The following is an 18957-nucleotide window of genomic DNA, read 5'->3' as shown; positions in this document are numbered from 1 at the left end:
GATTATGCAGTTGGTTCATTATGAGCCTCCGGAGCCACCGTACTGTGTTACCTCATCCAATCAGAATGCCCGGTGGCCTAGTTCATTTTGCCTCTTGTCTGTATCGTGGTTCGGTTATCGAATGCTTGGATTGAATGTTGTTTGCACTCTGTGTGATCCTTGACTCATACCAACCCATACAAACTCTCTGCATTATGAGTACAAATATTTATTACAATGACAACATCACAAGGTTCCTTCAAACGGCGATATTAGGCCCCGCCCCCTAGCCAGGCGGCGCGGTGCTGGGGGCGTTGGAGTAGGAGGCCCCGCCCCCTAGCCGGGCGGCGCGGTTCTGGAGGCGTTGCAGTACGAGGGCTCGTCCCCGTGGGTGCAGCTGTGGGGGAACAGGCCGCTGAGCACCAGGCCGCTGAGCACCAGGACGCCCCCGGCCAGCAGCAGCAAGCTGGGCAGCAGCTTCTCCGAGTGGAACCAGCGGCCCGGAGACAGCTTCAGGAAACACGCCGACGGCAGGATGAAGATCAGCGGGATGGCACTGAGGACCCCCTGCAAATACACTCCCATATGGTACACATATATACATATATATATATATACACACATTATATATACACACATATATACACACATATATACACACATTTACAAACATATATACACACGTATATACACACCTACATACACATATATATACACACAACACATATATACACATCTATATATATATACACACATAGATATATATACACATATATACACACATATACTGTATCTATGCACATATATACCTAAGTGTGTGTGTGTGTGTGTGTGTGTGTGTGTGTGTGTGTGTGTGTGTGTGTGTGTGTGTGTGTGTGTGTGTGTGTGTGTGTGTGTGTGTGTGTGTGTGTGTGTGTGTGTGTGGTTACGTTGAGCTCCATCACCGGGCCCAGGCAGTGTGTGTGTGTGTGTGTGTGTGTGTGTGTGTGTGTGTGTGTGTGTGTGTGTGTGTGTGTGTGTGTGTGTGTGTGTGGTTACGTTGAGCTCCATCACCCGGCCCAGGCAGTCGTAGAGCAGTGACAGGGTGCAGCTGGAGGCCACCAGCAGCAGGGTGAGAGCCACGTGCTCCAGGGAGGACAACTCTCGCTGGTAGAACACGTTGGACAGCACCTCAACAACACAGCACCATGAGTATATGTAGAATATAAGGGATGATACCGATATGTACATAAGTACATATCGGTTAATATATATATATCGGTTAAATGTGAACATGAGAAATCCTAATGGTCTAACCCGGCCCACGTCTGTAGTGTTGCTGACAAACTATTGGGTGTGCATGAACATGTATAGATCTACAGCGGGTCATGTGACCTGCAGCTGGTCATGTGACCCTCCTGATCTACAGCCGGTCATGTGACCAACAGCCGGGCTGTTTCCCAAAGTGAAGGAAGCGACCGCTGACAAGCACTGTTCCAATGTTGAACAATGAGCAATGTTGAGAACACTCGGAAATTCGTGCCCTTTCGCGTCCTTTTTTTTAACAGGATGCATCAATGGATCCTCAACAAGCCAAAATAACCACAGTCCTTGGCGTTCACACCCTACGCGTGGTATTTACATATTGCGTCTGGAAAGCAATAGTCCTACACATTGCTTTACACAATTGACGTTTTTGAACGTTTTCAGAAATATTTTTAGCTTTTTTGCTTTTTATAGATTAATCATGTAAATGCAAATGCATTTTTTTCAAACGTTTTTGCAACGTAATGATAGGCTATATATTGCATAGATTGATTTGTTTTAATATGTAGGTAACCACCTAAGTAGCTGGTGTTTAAACAAACTACTGTCACCAATAACAATTTCAACAATTAAAATATTAAAATATTTACCACTGGAGCAGTATTAAAAAGTGGAAGCGGAAGCGCTTCCACACTAGCAAGTCGTTCCAAACTCTGAACGCTACAAACTCTAGCTAGCCCTCGTCATGTAATCTACAGCTGGTCATGTGACCCTCCTGATCTACAGCTGGTCATGTGACCCTCCTGATCTACAGCTGGACATGTGACCTCCTGATCTACAGCTGGTCATTTTACCCTCCTGATCTACAGCTGGTCATGTGACCCTCCTGATCTACAGCTGGTCATGTGACCCTCCTGATCTACAGCTGGTCAAGTGACCCTCCTGATCTACAGCTGGACATGTGACCCTCCTGATCTCCAGCTGGTCATGTGACCCCTCACCTCTCGTGTGACGAAGCACTCCAGAGGGAAGGTGGTCATGATGCTGAGGCCAAAGCAGAAGCGGCCAAAGGTCACGAGGTCATCCTCTCTGCAGTAGTTCTCAAAGATATCCCCTGAAGAGAGACCCATCCAAAAATGGGAAATGTATGCATAAAAATAACAATAATGATATCATGTAATAATCAAAATAATGTGTGTATATATATAAGTATTCATATAGTAAAACAGTAACATGTAGTAATATGTGTAATATATGTATTCAAATAATATTAGCGGTCTAATAAGTGGGATTATGTCATAACAAAACAAACCCTTCAGGGTGAAGATGTATATATATATATATGTGTGTTTTATATGCATACATATATATATATGTGTATACAAAAATGATATTTGCAATGATATATGTATATATATATATATATAAATATATATATATACATCTGAAGGATGTGTAGCTACCTTTGTTTGTGTCCTCTGATGGTCGTGTACCTTGTCAGTGTCATCTGAAGGTTGTGTACCAGTGTTCGTCCGGTGAAGGTTGTGTACCAGTGTGTCTCCGGTGAAGGTTGCGTACCTTGTGTGTGTCCGTTGAAGGTTGTGTACCTTGTGTGTGTCCGGTGAAGGTTGTGTACCTTGTGTGTGTCCGGTGAAGGTTGTGTACCTTGTGTGTGTCCGGTGAAGGTTGTGTACCTTGTGTGTGTCCGGTGAAGGTTGTGTACCTTGTGTGTGTCCGGTGAAGGTTGTGTACCTTGTGTGTGTCCGGTGAAGGTTGTGTACCTTGTGTGTGTCCGGTGAAGGTTGTGTACCTTGTGTGTGTCCGGTGAAGGTTGTGTAGCCGGCCACAGCGAAGGCGGCGCTGGCCGCGGCGGCGGTCCCCACGGAGACGTGGGTGACCCTGAGCCAGGCGCTGAGCGTGGGGCGCTGCAGGGAGTGGTACATCAGGAAGCTGTTGTGGTGGCAGATGAAGGCTGAGACACACGCACTGTTAGCATGGGGCTAACGCTACCATCAATGCTATGTCTGCAGTATAACCCCTACCTGCTCCTTAATGACCTGTCTCTGTACTGTCTAACCCCTACCTGCTCCTTAATGACCTGTCTCTGTACTGTCCAACCCCCTACCTGCTCCTTAATGACCTGTCTCCTGTACTTGCTAACCACTACCTGCATCCTTAATGACCTGTCTCTGTCCTGTCTAACCCTACCTGCTCCTTGAATGACCTGTCTCTGTACTGTCTAACCCCTACCTGCTCCTTAATGACTGTCTCTGTACGTCCAACCCTACCTGCGCCTTAATGACCTGTCTCTGTACTGTCTAACCCCTACCTGCTCCTTAATGACCTGTCTCTGTACTGTCTAACCCCTAACCTGCTCCTTAATGACCTGTCTCTGTACTGTCTAAACCCTACCTGCTCCTTAATGACCTGTCTCTGACTGTACTGTCAAACCCCTACCTGCTCTATTAATGACCTGTCTCTGTACTGTCTAACCCCTACCTGCTCCTTAAACGACCTGTCTCCTGTACTGTCTAACCCCTACCTGCCTCCTTAATGACCTGTCCTGTACTGTCTAACCCCTACCTGCTCCTTAATGACCTGTCTCTGTACTGTCTAACCCCTACCTGCTCCTTAATGACCTGTCTCTGTACTGTTCTAACCCCTACCTCGATTTTTTTCCTTAGTGACCTGTCTCTGTACTGTCTAACCCCTAACTGCTCCTTAATGACCTGTCTCTGTCTGTCTAACCCTTACCTGCTTCCTTAATGACCTGTCTCTTGTACTGTCTAACCCCTACCTGCTCCGTTAATGACCTGGTCTCTGTTCCTGTCTAAACCCCTACCTGCTCATTATGACCTGTCTCTGTATGTCTAACCCCTACCTGCTCCTTAATGCCCGGTCTCCTGTACTGTCTAACACCTTACACTGCTTCCTTCATGACCTGTCTCTGTACTCGTCTACCCTACCTCTCCTTACTTCATGACCTGTCTCTGTACTGTCTAACCCCTACATGCTCCTTAATGAACCTGTCTCTGTACTGTCTAACCCCTACCTGCTCCTTAATGACCTGTATCTGTACTGTCTAACCCCTACCTGCTCCTTAATGACCTGTCTCTGTACTCGCTAACCCCTACCTGCTCCTTAATGACCTGTCTCTGTACTGTCTAACCCCTACCTGCTCCTTAATGACCTGTCTGTACTGTCTAACCCCTACCTGCTCCTTAATGACCTGTCTCTGTACTGTCTAACCCCTACCTGCTCCTTAATGACCTGTCTCTGTACTGTCTAACCCCTACCTGCTCCTTGGTGACCTGTCTCTGTACTGTCTAACCCCTACCTGCTCCTTAATGACCTGTCTCTGTACTGTGTAACCCCTAACAGCTCCTTGGTGACCTGTCTGTACTGTGTAACCCCTACCTGCATTCATTACATGTTGTATCCACTGGATAAGGGACTACTCCACTACTCTCTACTCACTAATATTACTTCTTCTCTCTACTACTCTCTATTCTCTACTACTCTCTCGTCACTAATACTACTACTACTACTCTCTACTCAGTCCTACTACTACTCTCTACTCTCTGCTAATCTGAATTCCTCGTTAGTCATGAGTCAAACATGTGCTGCTCAGACAGTGCTTTGGTTCCTAGTCGTCTGAAGTACAACAGGAAAGGCTGAGAGTGGTTCCTAAGTGCTCGGAGAGCGCCCCTGCTCAGCCTGGAACTCTGAAGTGTTCAGGGAGAGAGCAGGGAGCTGAGAACATCATGTGGACTCACTATCCCTCAAACACTGATACCAATAATAACAACAGGAAGCAATTCAGGAAGCACAACTTCCATTATATAACTTGTTAGCAGGGACGGCTGGTATAAATGGGCTAACAGGGCTTAGCCCTCCCTACCTTTTACAGTAAAAATGAAAAAATATTATTAAAAACCTTAGAACATATTGTTTTAAATTTTGGTAGAACCTAAAGCAGCAACAGCAACAAAAAGTGTCAGAAAAACCCAGGATATATGACATATCTTCGTTTTTTTCCTGTGAATGGGCTAAATGTATTCAGCCCAAGCGGAGTAGCGTAAGCTTCCATTCAATTTTGATTGACAGGTATCGTGACACGCCCCCTTCATATGCTTCCCATTTGGGCTAAAGTCATTCAGCCCAAGCACAGTAGCGTAAGCGGCCATTTTATTGTGATTGACAGGTGTCGTGAGACGCCCCCATTTGGGCTAATTTCATTTAGCCCAAGCGCAGTAGCGTAAGCTTCCATTGTCGTTTGATTGACAGGTGCCCTGACACGCCCCCTTCATATGCTTCCCATTTGGGCTAAATTAGTTTAGCCCAAAGGCTGACCTAGCACAGTAGCTACAGTACAGTGACCTTCGACCAATCACAGCACAGTAGCGCAAGTGCAGTATCGGGGGCGTTGGCATGAAAATGAACAAAGTGGATTCTTTACTTTCTAATCGATTTTATTTAATGTCTTTGGAGGAAAAATTGGAAGTGAAGAGATTGGGGAAACATCAACCAAACGATGTACAGATTTACTGTCAGGAGTGCGGTCAGAATATGGCCGGTAATAGTGCATTTGTAAGCGGGTCAACAACGTTTCGTATCGAAACATTAAAAAAAGCTGTCTAAATAACCCATCATGACGTGACAAGTGTGTAGAGAAAGTGGCCCCTCTCCCAGCTGCATTTCAGCGACAGGCAGTAACAATAAGGTTCTCTAAGGAATCGGAAATGATCTTATTTAATGTTGCATACAACATTGCCAAAGAGGAGTTGCCATTCACCAAATCTAAATCCGAAATTATTCTCATGAAGAAAAATTGATTAAACGTCAACCCGACATATAGCAATGAGATGGCATGAGCACAATTCATTGCAGTAATAGGTGACACCTTAAAGCAAAAGACAGCTGCGGACGTCGGAAATGCCACATAGGCCTAGATGTCCTTCATGATTGACGGTGACACAGACATCTCTACCAAAGAGTGTGTGATCGTCTACAGCGGCATTTTGCGCAAAGGGAGACCGGTCAACATTTTAATTGTGTAATACTTTATAAGCACAAAAAAAGTTTTATTTTGCTTAATGGTTTAGTTCGAAATGTTCAATTTCAGCTCAGTGAAGCACTTTAAACACCTTATTTTTCTTTTTATTTATGATTGTGCTTCAAATAAAGATACGCCTTTCTCTACACCTTATTCTTGTTTAAAAATCATTCACATTATATGAAAGTTATGAACAGAGATATAAAGGTGACCTCATGGCGTCTGGAGCCCTGTGAAGTATTGATAAATGTAATGCATTCGTTAGCCCACCCACCCAAAATCACCACCAGCCGTCACTGCTTATTAGCATCTCATTATATTAGTGCTATCGTGGCTAATAACTAACTAATCTAATCTAATTAGTGCTATCTTTAGTAATAACTAATAACATCTTATTACATTAGAACTATCTTTAGTAATAACTAATAACATCTTATTACATTAGTACTATCTTTAGTTATAACGAATGATAACTTATGACATAACTATCATCAATAATAACTCGCAACTTACCGAAGGACAAGATGCCAACGGCCTGAATGGCATTCAACTTAGCAAACACCCAAGCATCTTCTGTAGGGGGTCTAGAGAGAGAGAGAGAGAGAGAGAGAGACAGAGAGACAGACAGACAGACAGACAGACAGGGAGACAGGGAGAGAGGGAGACAGAGAGGGAGACAGAGAGGGAGAGAGGGAGGGAGAGAGAGAGGGAGAGAGAGAGAGACAAAGAGAGTGACAGAGAGAGAGAGAGAGAGAGAGAGAGAGAGAGAGAGAGAGAGAGAGAGAGAGAGAGACAAAGAGAGTGACAGAGAGAGAGAGAGTGACAGAGAGAGAGAGTCAGAGAGCTCAGTGCACTCTACATGTTCCTGAACCAGAACTAAACTACTGGACCATCAAACACAAGACACCATGGAACACAAAGCTTTCACTATTACTTCCTGGAATATACAAGGCCTGAGGTCGACTGCCTTCGGTCTGATAAGCAGAAATCTAGACTTCATCAAGCAAATCCGTCATCCTCCCAGAGACCTGGTGTAGAGGAGATGGACCCACTGGCTGCCCTCTAAACTACAGAGAGCTGGTGGTACCATCCACCAAACTACCAGGGGTGAAACAAGGAAGAGAATCGAGAGGTATTTTAATTTGGTACAAATCCAAACTCACCATCTCTGTTAAATTAATCAAAACAGGGCAATTCTACATCTGGTTAGAGACAGACAAGGGACTTACCGCATCAGCAGAAAACATCCTCCTGTGTGCAACATATATCCCACCACCAGAGTCCCCATACTACAACGAGGAGATCCTCTGTACTAGAGGAGGAGATCAACCACTTCCAGGCCCAGGTCATATTCTAATGTGTGGTGACCTCAACGCCAGGACGGGACAGGGGCCTGACACCATCAACACACTGGGAGATAAACACCTACCAGGAGACGGGACAGGGGCCTGACCCCATCAGCACACTGGGAGATAAACACCTACCAGGAGACGGGACAGGGGCCTGACACCATCAGCACACTGGGGGACAAACACCTACCAGGAGACGGGACAGGGGCCTGACACCATCAACACACTGGGAGATAAACACCTACCAGGAGACGGGACAGGGGCCTGACACCATCAGCACACTGGAGATAAACCCTACCAGGAGACGGGACAGGGGCCTGACACCATCAGCACACTGGGGGACAAACACCTACCAGGAGACGGGACCATCGCCTCCCCAAAGTGTCCTGCCAGACGTAACTACGACAAAACTACAAACAAACATGGACTACAACTATTCCAGCTGTGCCGCACCCAGGGACTGTACATCGTCAACGGTAGATCCCGCGGAGACCCCTATGGAAGGTACACCTACCGCTCATATCTCGGCAGTACTGTAGATTATTTGATCACAGACCTTAGCCCTGGGTCTCTCAGAGCTTTCACAGTCAGCCCCTTAACACCACCATCAGACCACAGCACAATCACAGCCTACCTAGAGACCAACACCTAACCAAGAGGCCCTAAAACCAAACAAACTACACACTATTAACAAATGCCATAGATAGTCACATTCAGACACTTCTAGATAACTTCCTAAACCAAAACTTTCAGTGCAACAACGAAGGGATCAACTTGGCAGTTGAAAGCCTTAACAACATATTTCACATCTCAGCCTTACAATCAAACCTGAAGGCCTCAAACAGTCAAACTAAAAACAAAAACAACTTTAACGATAAGTCGTTTGACAACGATTGCAAAAACAATAGGAAAACATTGAGAAACCTGTCAAATCAGAAAGGAACCCAGACAACAACAATATCCGTCTCCATTATTATGAGACCTTAAAACAATACAGAACACAATAAGAAAAAGGGACAAACATGCTAGGAACCAGCAAAACCAAATTGAGGAATCCATAGACTCAAACCATTTCTGGGAAAATTGGAACAAGATTAACATTCTAAAAGGTTATCATAACATATTCAAGGTTATCAGAGCCCACTAGACTCTCCAATCACATTAAAAGAACTACAGGACAAGATAAGTTATTTTAAACGAAAAAGCAATGTGGTGTTGATGGTATTATAAACGAAATTAATATATCAGATCTCAATTCCAATTGGCAATTCTAAACCTTAACACTGTCCTTAGCTCCGGGATCTTCCCCAATATTTGGAACCAAGGACTGATTAGCCCAATCAACAAAAGTGGAGATAAATTTGACCCTATAACTACAGAGGGGTCTGTGTCAACAGCAACCTCGGTACAATTCTATGTATGATTATAAATAGCAGACTCCTTAACTTCCTGACTGACAATAATGCCATAAGCAAAAACCAGATCGGCTTCTTACCAAATTATCGTACAACAGACCATATATTCACATTAAGCACCCTCATTGACCACCTAATAAACCAAAAACAAAAGCAAACTATTCTCCCGTTTTGTAGACTTTGAAAAAGCCTTTGACTCAATTTGGCATGATGGTCTGTTGTTTAAATTAATAGAAAGTGGTGTTGGAGGAAAACCACCGACATCATAAAGTCCATGTACACAAACAACAAATGTGCAGTTAAGATAGGAAAGGGACACACAGACTTCTTCCAACAAAGCCGGGGTGTGAGACAGGGATGCAGCTTGAGTCCAACCCTGTTCAACATATACATTAACCAACTAGCAAGGACATTAGAACAGTCTGCAGCCCCCGGCATAACACTGATAGACACCGAAATCAAATGTCTGCTGTTTACAGGTGACCTGGTGCTGCTGTCCCCAACCAAAGAAGGCGTACAGCAGCACCTAGATCTTCTGCACAGCTTCTCTCAAACCTGGGCCCTAACAGTGAACCTTAGTAAAACCAAAATAAGGATATTTGAAAAAAGACCCAGACACTCCAGATGCTCACAAACTGCCATACCTGTTGGGAGAAATACAACAATGTGCGAACGCAGCAGCCTGATTGGTCACCTGTTGTGATGAGAGGAGGACCTCCAACTCCCCATAGACTCATCCCCCTGGACTCACTCTGCACACAATAATTGCACTAATCCTCTGTAATGTAAATATTGTGTATTTAGAGTGTATCTTTAACTACTATCGGTTTATACGAGATACTTTAATTTTTATAATTTTATGATATCGCACATTTTACTTTTTTAAATAGTTTTATAGTATAACATTTGATATGTAGATATTTTGTATTTAACGGTTCGAGAGAGAGAGAGAGATCCCTCCGCTCAACTACCTCAGCTGGACGTCTGGTACTGCCATCGCTAAGAGCTAGCAAAGGCCGTTCAGCAAAGTCACAACTTTTCTCGGTTTTGGGACCTCAGTGGTGGAACGAGCTCCCTGCCGTTCTCAGGACCGCAGAGTCGCTCTATCTTCCGAAAAAGACTCAAGACTCACCTGTTCAGAGTCCACCTCGACTCTGCATAGCCACCCTCCCCCTTCTGCCCATTGTGTTGTATTGTATTATAGTACTTAACTGTGTAGCAACTGCAGTAGCTGCTATCATTGCTGTAACACAGGGAATTGGTTAGCCTAGCGATTGTTGTACTTCCACTTGGTTCTATGAACATCCTTTCTGTACCGACAGCGATATATTGTTACAATTTTATGACAAATGTACTTATTGTAAGTCGCTTTGGATAAAAGCGTCTGCTAAATGCCCTAAATGTAACTGGAGAGAGAGAGAGAGAGAGAGAGAGAGCGAGAAGAATGGGGGGGGGGGGGGGGGGGGGGGGGGGGGGGGGGGGGGGGGGGGTGAGAGAGAGAGAGAGAGAGTGACTGTGACAGAGACAGAGACAGACAGAGAGAGACAGTGACAGAGACAGACGGAGAGACAGAGAGAGAGAGAGTGACTGTGCCAGAGACAGACAGAGAGAGAGAGACAGTGACTGTGACAGAGACAGACAGAGAGAGAGAGGGAGACAGTGACAGAGACAGACGGAGAGACAGAGAGAGAGAGAGACAGTGACTGTGCCAGAGACAGAGACAGACAGAGAGAGAGAGAGACAGTGACTGTGCCAGAGACAGACAGAGAGAGAGACAGACAGAGAGACAGAGACAGAGAGAGAGAGAGAGAGAGACAGTGACTGTGCCAGAGACAGAGACAGACAGAGAGAGAGACAGTGATGGTGACAGAGACAGAGACAGACAGAGAGAGAGACAGTGACTGTGCCAGAGACAGAGACGGTACTAGTCAACATAGCGGCCCACTAAAGGCCTCCTCGAGGTTCCTCTGCAGGGTTTTGTGCGTTCAGAGAGACGGGTGTCAGTACATCAGAGGGCCCAGGGTGGCGGCCCGCACCGCCACTACCAGCAGAATGGCCAGGGTCAGCACCATGGAGAGGAGGGACACCTGCGCGCACACACACACACACACACACACACACACACACACACACACACACACACACACACACACACACACACACACACACACACACACACACACACACACACACACACGGATCACGGCTCCAATCCCAGAGAACCAAACAGACGGAGGTCTGACTCCAGACCAACCCTCTGGTGGAACCCGCCCACTCAGGTTGTGGACACATCTACACACAAGATATCGATACATTATGCATACTGATCATTTAGAAATATGTTTATATATTCATATTTAAGTTATTGGTAGATGATATAGATTGATATTTTATAGATGTTTATATGTGATATATATGTTTTTATTTATATACTAAGATATTGATGTATTATACATATTTATATTTACATAACAGTTTTGGGGATGACCTACCATCTCAGATATAAAACATAATATTCATTATTATTCTACTTCATTTAAGAATGCTCGATTCTGATTGGCTGGGAAGGGTGCATTAATCCGGCATATTGCCCGCTGACTTGTCGGTTCTACTTGCTGCTGACTTAGCACAGTAGATCAATACGCCGCTTGTATCGTTTTCTATCACATACATTTCAAACATGAGGTCCATTGTAAAAAAAAAACTTGTTTAAAAAAGTTAAACAAGTTTTTAAAGCATGTTTGATCGATCATCATTAAAGCTGACTTGATACGAATGTAGCAACTACATTATTAAACTAGTGATCAGATGCAGCCTTGTGTGGTTGCTATAGATACGAGTTACCTACAGCTGAGCTAACGTTATTCACCGTAGTTCTCAAGGGAACTACTTTTCGAGGGAGATGAACTTAAACAGAGTATACATTTAATAAGCATGCAATACGAATAAGAAAAAGGCTAATTATTAAAGTATTTGAATTGTTTTATTATGTTGGCCGGCGAGAAGTAGAATAAACGGAATAGGCTCGTGGAAGGTTACGTAAGCCGTCCACGAGCCGGGCATATCAAACTGTTTATTGCCCTGCCTTGAGGTGATTATTCCTTACATCATTTGGGCTGTTAAAATGTACTGATATCTTTTATTCTTTTTTTTTTACTGTGATTTTGAAACGTTTTTCCCAGAGAATGTCAACATTCGACTCAGAATTCATTTTAGTTTTTCGTTCCACTTACTTTCCATTCTATTACACCTGCAGTAAGCGATGGACCGATAACAATCCCAGATCCGTGTCAAGATCACTTGGTCTAGTTTTAGCTTCTTAATTCCATTTGATATGAATGATAATCTGTCATTCCATTTGCTAATCTCATTTAACCCACCATTAATCTAACGCAGGGGTTGACACTAACGGTTGCCCGCTTGCCCGGGGCAAGTAAAAAAAATGTTTGGGCAAGTTGAGATTTTTTCTGGTTGCCCGAACGGGCAAGGGGATTTTGGGTTGATGTTAATATAAAAGCTATTTATTCAAATGTTTTTAGAAACTGCAGAACAACCTTTTGTTCCGCAAAACCACACAAAATAGAAGTATTTGCAATTGATCAGCATGCTGTCTTCTCTTCTCTCGGAAAGCGAGTTAACAGACACGCATCGCTTCAGTGCGAATATAGCCCCGCCTTCTGTCACTCACTCGCAGTGCGGTCTCTGGCAGTGATTCGCTAAAGGTTAGCCAACACAGCTAGCTCAAGTGCAGCACCTCCGCGAACGGTTTAGGTAGAAGTTAAATGGAGTAGTGATGGAGGAGTGCAGTTTGGAAGTACTTTGGATTGAGGCAAATTATCAAGGAAAGTCAAGAACACGGTTTTGTGTTTCATAACTGTGCACATGCGCACAGCAATAGCGATCTTTTTCACGAAATTGGACCCTCACAAACTACTGTATATATTACATGAAAGCTCAGCCTCCACTTATTCCAACAGTCCAAACCATATCATTCTGTTACTAAAACTCTCAAATAACAACTTAAGAAGAAACGTCCCCTTTTCTTTTAACAACCAAAAATGTATTACCTTTGTGATTTTTGTCCACAAAGTTGATTCTGATCGAATAAAACCACTATAAACAGATTATCCAGTATCTGGGCCAAATTTTGCAACTTAACATGGTGTTTTCAATCAATGAATAAGAGAAGGTTTCTTAGGAAATAGGTAAATTGCCTTCAATCAGAAAACATATTCTTCAGCGCAATCTAGTGGCCATATATTTATTTGCGAGTGTTTGGCTTGGTGCATTCGATTGCCCTGAACTTTAAATAGAGGTGTCAAGTGTCAAAATTGTAAGATATCTACCTTATTTGTGTCTCATAGTAAGACAGCGCTCCCAACTGATAACGACCAACTGATACTGATAATTATTTCAGGTGGAAATGTTATCTTCCTCTTATGCTGTGTTCCATGGCTTTATTCACTTTAACCAAGTATTATCCCCATTGAATATTTCACTTGCACAACAATCTTTCTTTTGGCCCAAAGATGACATTATCGCCCTTACAGTTGTGGAGATATAATCTCTTTACTTTGGGTATGTTCTTTCCTGAAAAAAACTTTTCCCCTGATATCGAAAATGGTATAGAATATCGATCTTTTTCCAGGAATAGTGTTGAAGTTAGAAAATCCAGTATCGTGACTGACAACCCTACTAGAAACGCGATTGTGATTACTCAGTTAGAGCTACAAGAAACTTGAAAGTTAAAAATACATATCTTTGCTACTACCTCTGACATTTAGTTATGTACATTTGCATCAAATCATGCAGGTCTACATATAACTTGGCGATAGCTTTAATAGGTTGCAACGGTGGACTGAAATCACTTCATGGCACGATGTGACCGCTCGATAAATAAGTAAACAAAGAGAAGTTTGTTATTTTTTAAACACATGTGTGGAAGCTAACATTCAGCTTCAGTCTGAGCTAGGATGATTTTTCTGAGCCCCCCCAAAACCAGGCCGGGTGCCTGGCAAAAAGAGGCCCGTTCACGATTCTGATTATAATTTGGGCAAGTGAACATTACATTCGGGCAAGTTGAACCTGACCTGTACTTGGCCGATGGGCAAGTGCTTTTGAAACCTTAGTGTCAACCCCTGTCTAACGTGAATAATGGGGAGTTAACTCACTAATATTATGCAATTAATCGCGATTAAAAATGTACATCGTTTGACAGCCCTACATAATATATATATATATATTAGGTAGACCTACCTTCTCAGTTATATAAGATATTATGTTATAATATTAATATAACAGTTCTATAAGATTGGTATGTTATAATATTAATGTGAAAGTTATGGTATAATATTTATATAACAGTTATGTTATAATATTAATGTGACAGTTCTGTTATGATATTCATATCAAAGTTCTGTTATGATATTCATATTCACATAACAGTTATTTTACGATATTGATATAACAGTTATGTTATAATATTATTATAACAGTTATGTTATAGTATTCATATAACAGTTATGTTATAATGTCCATATAAGTTATGTAATGATATTCATATTAATATAAGTTTTGTTATAATATTAATATTCATATCAGTTATTTTCGGATATTAATATAACAGTTATGTTATGATATAATATAAGTTGTGTCATAGTATTCATAACATTTATGTTATAATGTATATTTAACAGTTATGTTATGATATTCATATTAATATAAGTTATGTTATAATATTAATATAACAGTTATGTTATGATATTAATATAGCAGTTATGTTATTGTATTCATATAACAGTTATGATATTCATATTAATATAACAGTTGTGTTATAGTGTTCATATAACAGTTAGGTTATGATATTCATTTAACAGTTACGCTATAATATTCATATTAATATAACAGTAATGAGATTCATATTAATAAAACAGTTTCGTAATGATATTCACATTAATATAACAGTTATGTTATAGCATTAAAATAACAGTTATGTTATGATATTCATAAATATAACAGTTATATTATGATATTAATATAACCGTTATGTTATGATATTCATATTGATATAACAGTTACGTTATGTTATTAATATAACCGTTATGTTATGATGTTCATATTAATATAACAGTTATGTTATGATATTAATGTAACCGTTATGTTATGATATTCATATTAATGTAACCGTTATGTTATGATATGCATGTTAATAACACACCTTCCCGAGCTGTCCGATGTGGCGAGGCAGTGAGAGGGGGAGGGTCACCAGGACGGTTGCCATGGAGATCACGACACTGCGTTCTGCCAGCATGTGGTCCGGACCGACTGACCCCGGGGAACAGCAGGTCAGAGGTCAGGGTTTAGTCTCAGGGGTAGGAGGTCAGGGAGAGAGGATCAAGAGGTCAGGGATAAGAGTGGTCAGGGGTCAGAGGTCAGAGAGAGAGGGTCAGAGGTCAGGGAGAGAGGCACAGGGGGGTCAGGAAGGGAGGGTCAGGGGGGTCAGAGGTCAGGGATAGAGGCTCAGGGGGGTCAGAGGTCAGGGATAGAGGCTCAGGGGGGTCAAAGGTCAGGGATAGAGGCTCATAGGTCAGGGATAGAGGCTCAGGGGGGTCAGAGGTCAGGGATAGAGGCTCAGGGGGGTCAGAGGTCAGGGATAGAGGTTCAGGGGGGTCAGAGGTCAGGGATAGAGGCTCAGGGGGGTCAGAGGTCAGGAATAGAGGCTCAGGGGGGTCAGAGGTCAGGAATAGAGGCTCAGGGGCGTCAGAGGTCAGGGATAGAGGCTCAGGGGGGTCAGAGGTCAGGGATAGAGGCTCAGGGGGGTCAGAGGTCAGGGATAGGGGGTGTTATCATCCTTACTCATTTAGGTTTCTACGCGTCTATCCCCCTCCCCCACCTCACCTCCAGGGATCCTCTGGAACACTTTGGTCAGCGTGTCACCCACCGTCATGTTGTAGCTCACCATCGCTAGAGGCAACCAACAACACACTGTAAGAGCTAAGGTACGCAACAGGAAGTAGCACTCTCTGCACTGGTTAAGGTTAGGGCTAGGCTAGGCTTTAGTAATACAATGAAAAAGATATATGTTACAAATAAATGGGTGAAGAAATGGTAACATGTTGAATGACTTACTTATGAATGGGTGAATTAAGGGTTGAAGCATGGTGAACGACTTATGAATGGATGAAGGAAGGGTAACATGCTGAATGCTTAAATATGAATGGGTTAATGAGGAGTAACATGGAAAATGACTTATGAACAGGAGAAGGAAGAGTGACATGGTGAATCCTTACCTATGAGGTGGCGAAGGTGACATTGTGAATCCGTACCTATGAAGGGGTGAAGGTGAGATGGTGAATCCTTACCTATGAAGGGGTAGAGGAACTGCAGCAGGGATACCAGGAGGAACCCGGGGCGGCCGAAGGCGCTGCAGACCAGCGCCTGGTAGCTGCTGGTGGCCGACATGTTGCCCCCCTTTATCAGGAGGATGATGGAGTAGTCTGCTGGGAGGCACACGCGTTACACACACACACAGACAGACACACACACACACACACACACACACACAGACACACAGACACAGACACAGACACAGACACAGACAGACACAGACACAGACACAGACACAGACACAGACACAGACACAGACACAGACACACACACACACAGACACAGACACAGACACACACACACACACACACACACACACACACACACACACACACACACACACACACACACACAGAGACACAGACACAGACACAGACCAGACAGACGCACGCACGCACGACGCACGCACGCACGCACGCACGCACGCACGCACGCACGCACGCACGCACGCACGCACGCACGCACGCACACACAAACACACACACACACGCGGCTGTACCCACCTGTGATGACAGCAACACCCACCAGCAGCAGCAGGCCCAGCGGCAGACCAGCCTGGTTCATGGCATAGGGCAGACCTGGAACACAACAGACCTGGGACACTACAAACCTGGAACACTACAGACCTGGGACACTACAGACCTGGAACACAACAGACCTGGGACACTACAAACCTGGAACACTACAGACCTGGAACACTACAGACCTGGGACACTACAGACCTGGAACACAACAGACCTGTGACACTACAAACCTGGAACACTACAGACCTGGAACACAACAGACCTGGGACACTACAGACCTGGAACACTACAGACCTGGAACACTACAGACCTGGAACACTACAGACCTGAAACACTACAGACCTGAAACACTACAGACCTGGGACACTAAAGACCTGGAACACTACAAACCTGGAACACTACAGACCTGAAACACTACAGACCTGGAACACTACAGACCTGAAACACTACAGACCTGAAACACTACAGACCTGGGACACTACAAACCTGGAACACTACAGACCTGGGACACTACAGACCTGGAACACTACAGACCTGGGACACTAAAGACCTGGAACACTACAAACCTGGAACACTACAGACCTGGAACACTACAGACCTGGAACACTACAAACCTGGAACACAACAGACCTGGAACAATACAAACCTGGAACACAACAGACTTGGAACACAACAGACCTGGAACACTACAGACCTGGAACACTACAAACCTGGAACACTACAAACCTGGAACACTACAAACCTGGAACACAACAGACCTGGAACACAACAGACCTGGAACACTACAGACCTGGAACACTACAGACCTGTAACCCAACAGACCTGGAACACATCAGACCTGGAACACTACAGACCTGGAACACAACAGACCTGGAACACAACAGACCTGGAACACTGAAAAACCTGAGCCTCATCGAGACACACTGTCTGTAATAACACAACAGTGTTTGCATTTATGTCAATATACGTATAACTTCCAATAACCCAGTGAATCTTTCATTTGAGTTTTTGGGGAGTGTGTGTGTGTGTGTGTGTGTGTGTGTGTGTGTGTGTGTGTGTGTGTGTGTGTGTGTGTGGTGTGTGTGGGGGGGGGGGGGGGGGGGGGGGGAGTCATATGACGGGAGGCTAAACTGCCCCAGGGGGGAAGGGGATTAAAGTTTCTGTTAATTCAAAACAAAAGTACGCAAAGAACCGCCGCTTCTCAGCGCCCTGTGCATGAATCGAGGTCAGAACAGAACATAGCCTTCTTTATGTATCGCAGACCAGCTGTCTGCAGGCCGAGGAAAATACCTCATTTTGTACAATACTTTGTCTTGGAAACGAATAAGCTTTGTATCAGAGTTGATAACTTTCTGTGACGTGCCTGCCAACACATACATTTCATGACAACTGTTGATGTCATGAAATAATTGATTATAACGTTTGTTCTGACTTACCGATGATTCCCGAGCCTATGATGGAGTTAATGAAGTTAAAGGACACCGAGACGAGGGAAGCTCTGCCTCCTCCGAGCTCAGCGCAGACCAGAGTCCTCCCGTCGCCATGGCCCGGCTGAGAGGGAGAGCAGTTCATTCCTGATCTGATTCCTGATCTGATCGTCACTTAACGTTATATTGAAACATTATCAAGCTCAATCCGTTCACCAACGACATGTAAGACAAGCGGCCTACCTGTTGATCCATTGGTATCTCCTCGACTTCAGACCAGGACCCCTTCTGGTTCAGACCGGGAACCCCGCTGACAGCAGAGACAGTTTACAGAAGACCACACGATGTCAATCCAACCAAGGATGTCTACTAAGGATTCAGCCTCTTTAACACACACCCTCAACACCGCCCCCTCTAGGCTGTACATGGTTATAAACTAGATTATATTAATGCTAATTCAATGCAATTAACAGTTAGAGAAACGAGCTACCAGCCCACGTGGTGAGTGCCGTGGGGATATATTACAATAAACACAATAATGAGGCATCAGTTTAATATAATGGGGTCTGAGTTTAA

At 44.0% G+C, this 18957-nt stretch overlaps 1 protein-coding gene across 1 annotated transcript; it reads right to left on the bottom strand.

The window, feature by feature from the left end:
• Positions 1-207: 207 nt before the first annotated feature.
• On the bottom strand, positions 208-17008 carry slc38a11 (solute carrier family 38 member 11). The gene is made up of 10 exons (XM_056579834.1): positions 16934-17008; positions 16406-16540; positions 15942-16007; positions 15262-15368; positions 11052-11131; positions 6794-6864; positions 3035-3196; positions 2226-2338; positions 1018-1149; positions 208-546 (listed from the first exon to the last, which is right to left on the bottom strand). Exons 1-10 carry the CDS (start codon positions 16992-16994, stop codon positions 316-318), a joined length of 1158 nt encoding a protein of 385 aa, XP_056435809.1. The 5' UTR covers positions 16995-17008; the 3' UTR covers positions 208-315.
• Between the last annotated feature and the right edge of the window lie 1949 nt (positions 17009-18957).

Source organism: Gadus chalcogrammus, chromosome 20, assembly GCF_026213295.1.
Source record: "Gadus chalcogrammus isolate NIFS_2021 chromosome 20, NIFS_Gcha_1.0, whole genome shotgun sequence".
NCBI lineage: Eukaryota > Metazoa > Chordata > Actinopteri > Gadiformes > Gadidae > Gadus > Gadus chalcogrammus.
The sequence above is the reverse complement of the archived record's forward strand: the minus strand, read 5'-3'. Positions and strand labels throughout refer to the sequence as shown.

What these genes read in the sequence shown, in the direction of transcription:
- slc38a11 (XM_056579834.1), bottom strand. Translation starts at nt 16,994, where the DNA reads ATGAACCAGGCTGGTCTGCCGCTGGGCCTGCTGCTGCTGGTGGGTGTT. An exon ending in GCCACCCTGGGCCCTCTGAT is followed by an intron (nt 6,865 to 11,051) that starts GTACTGACACCC and finishes CTCTCTCTCTAG; the next exon opens with ACCCCCTACAGAAGATGCTT. An exon ending in GCCGGGTGATGGAGCTCAAC is followed by an intron (nt 547 to 1,017) that starts GTAACCACACAC and finishes GTGTATTTGCAG; the next exon opens with GGGGTCCTCAGTGCCATCCC.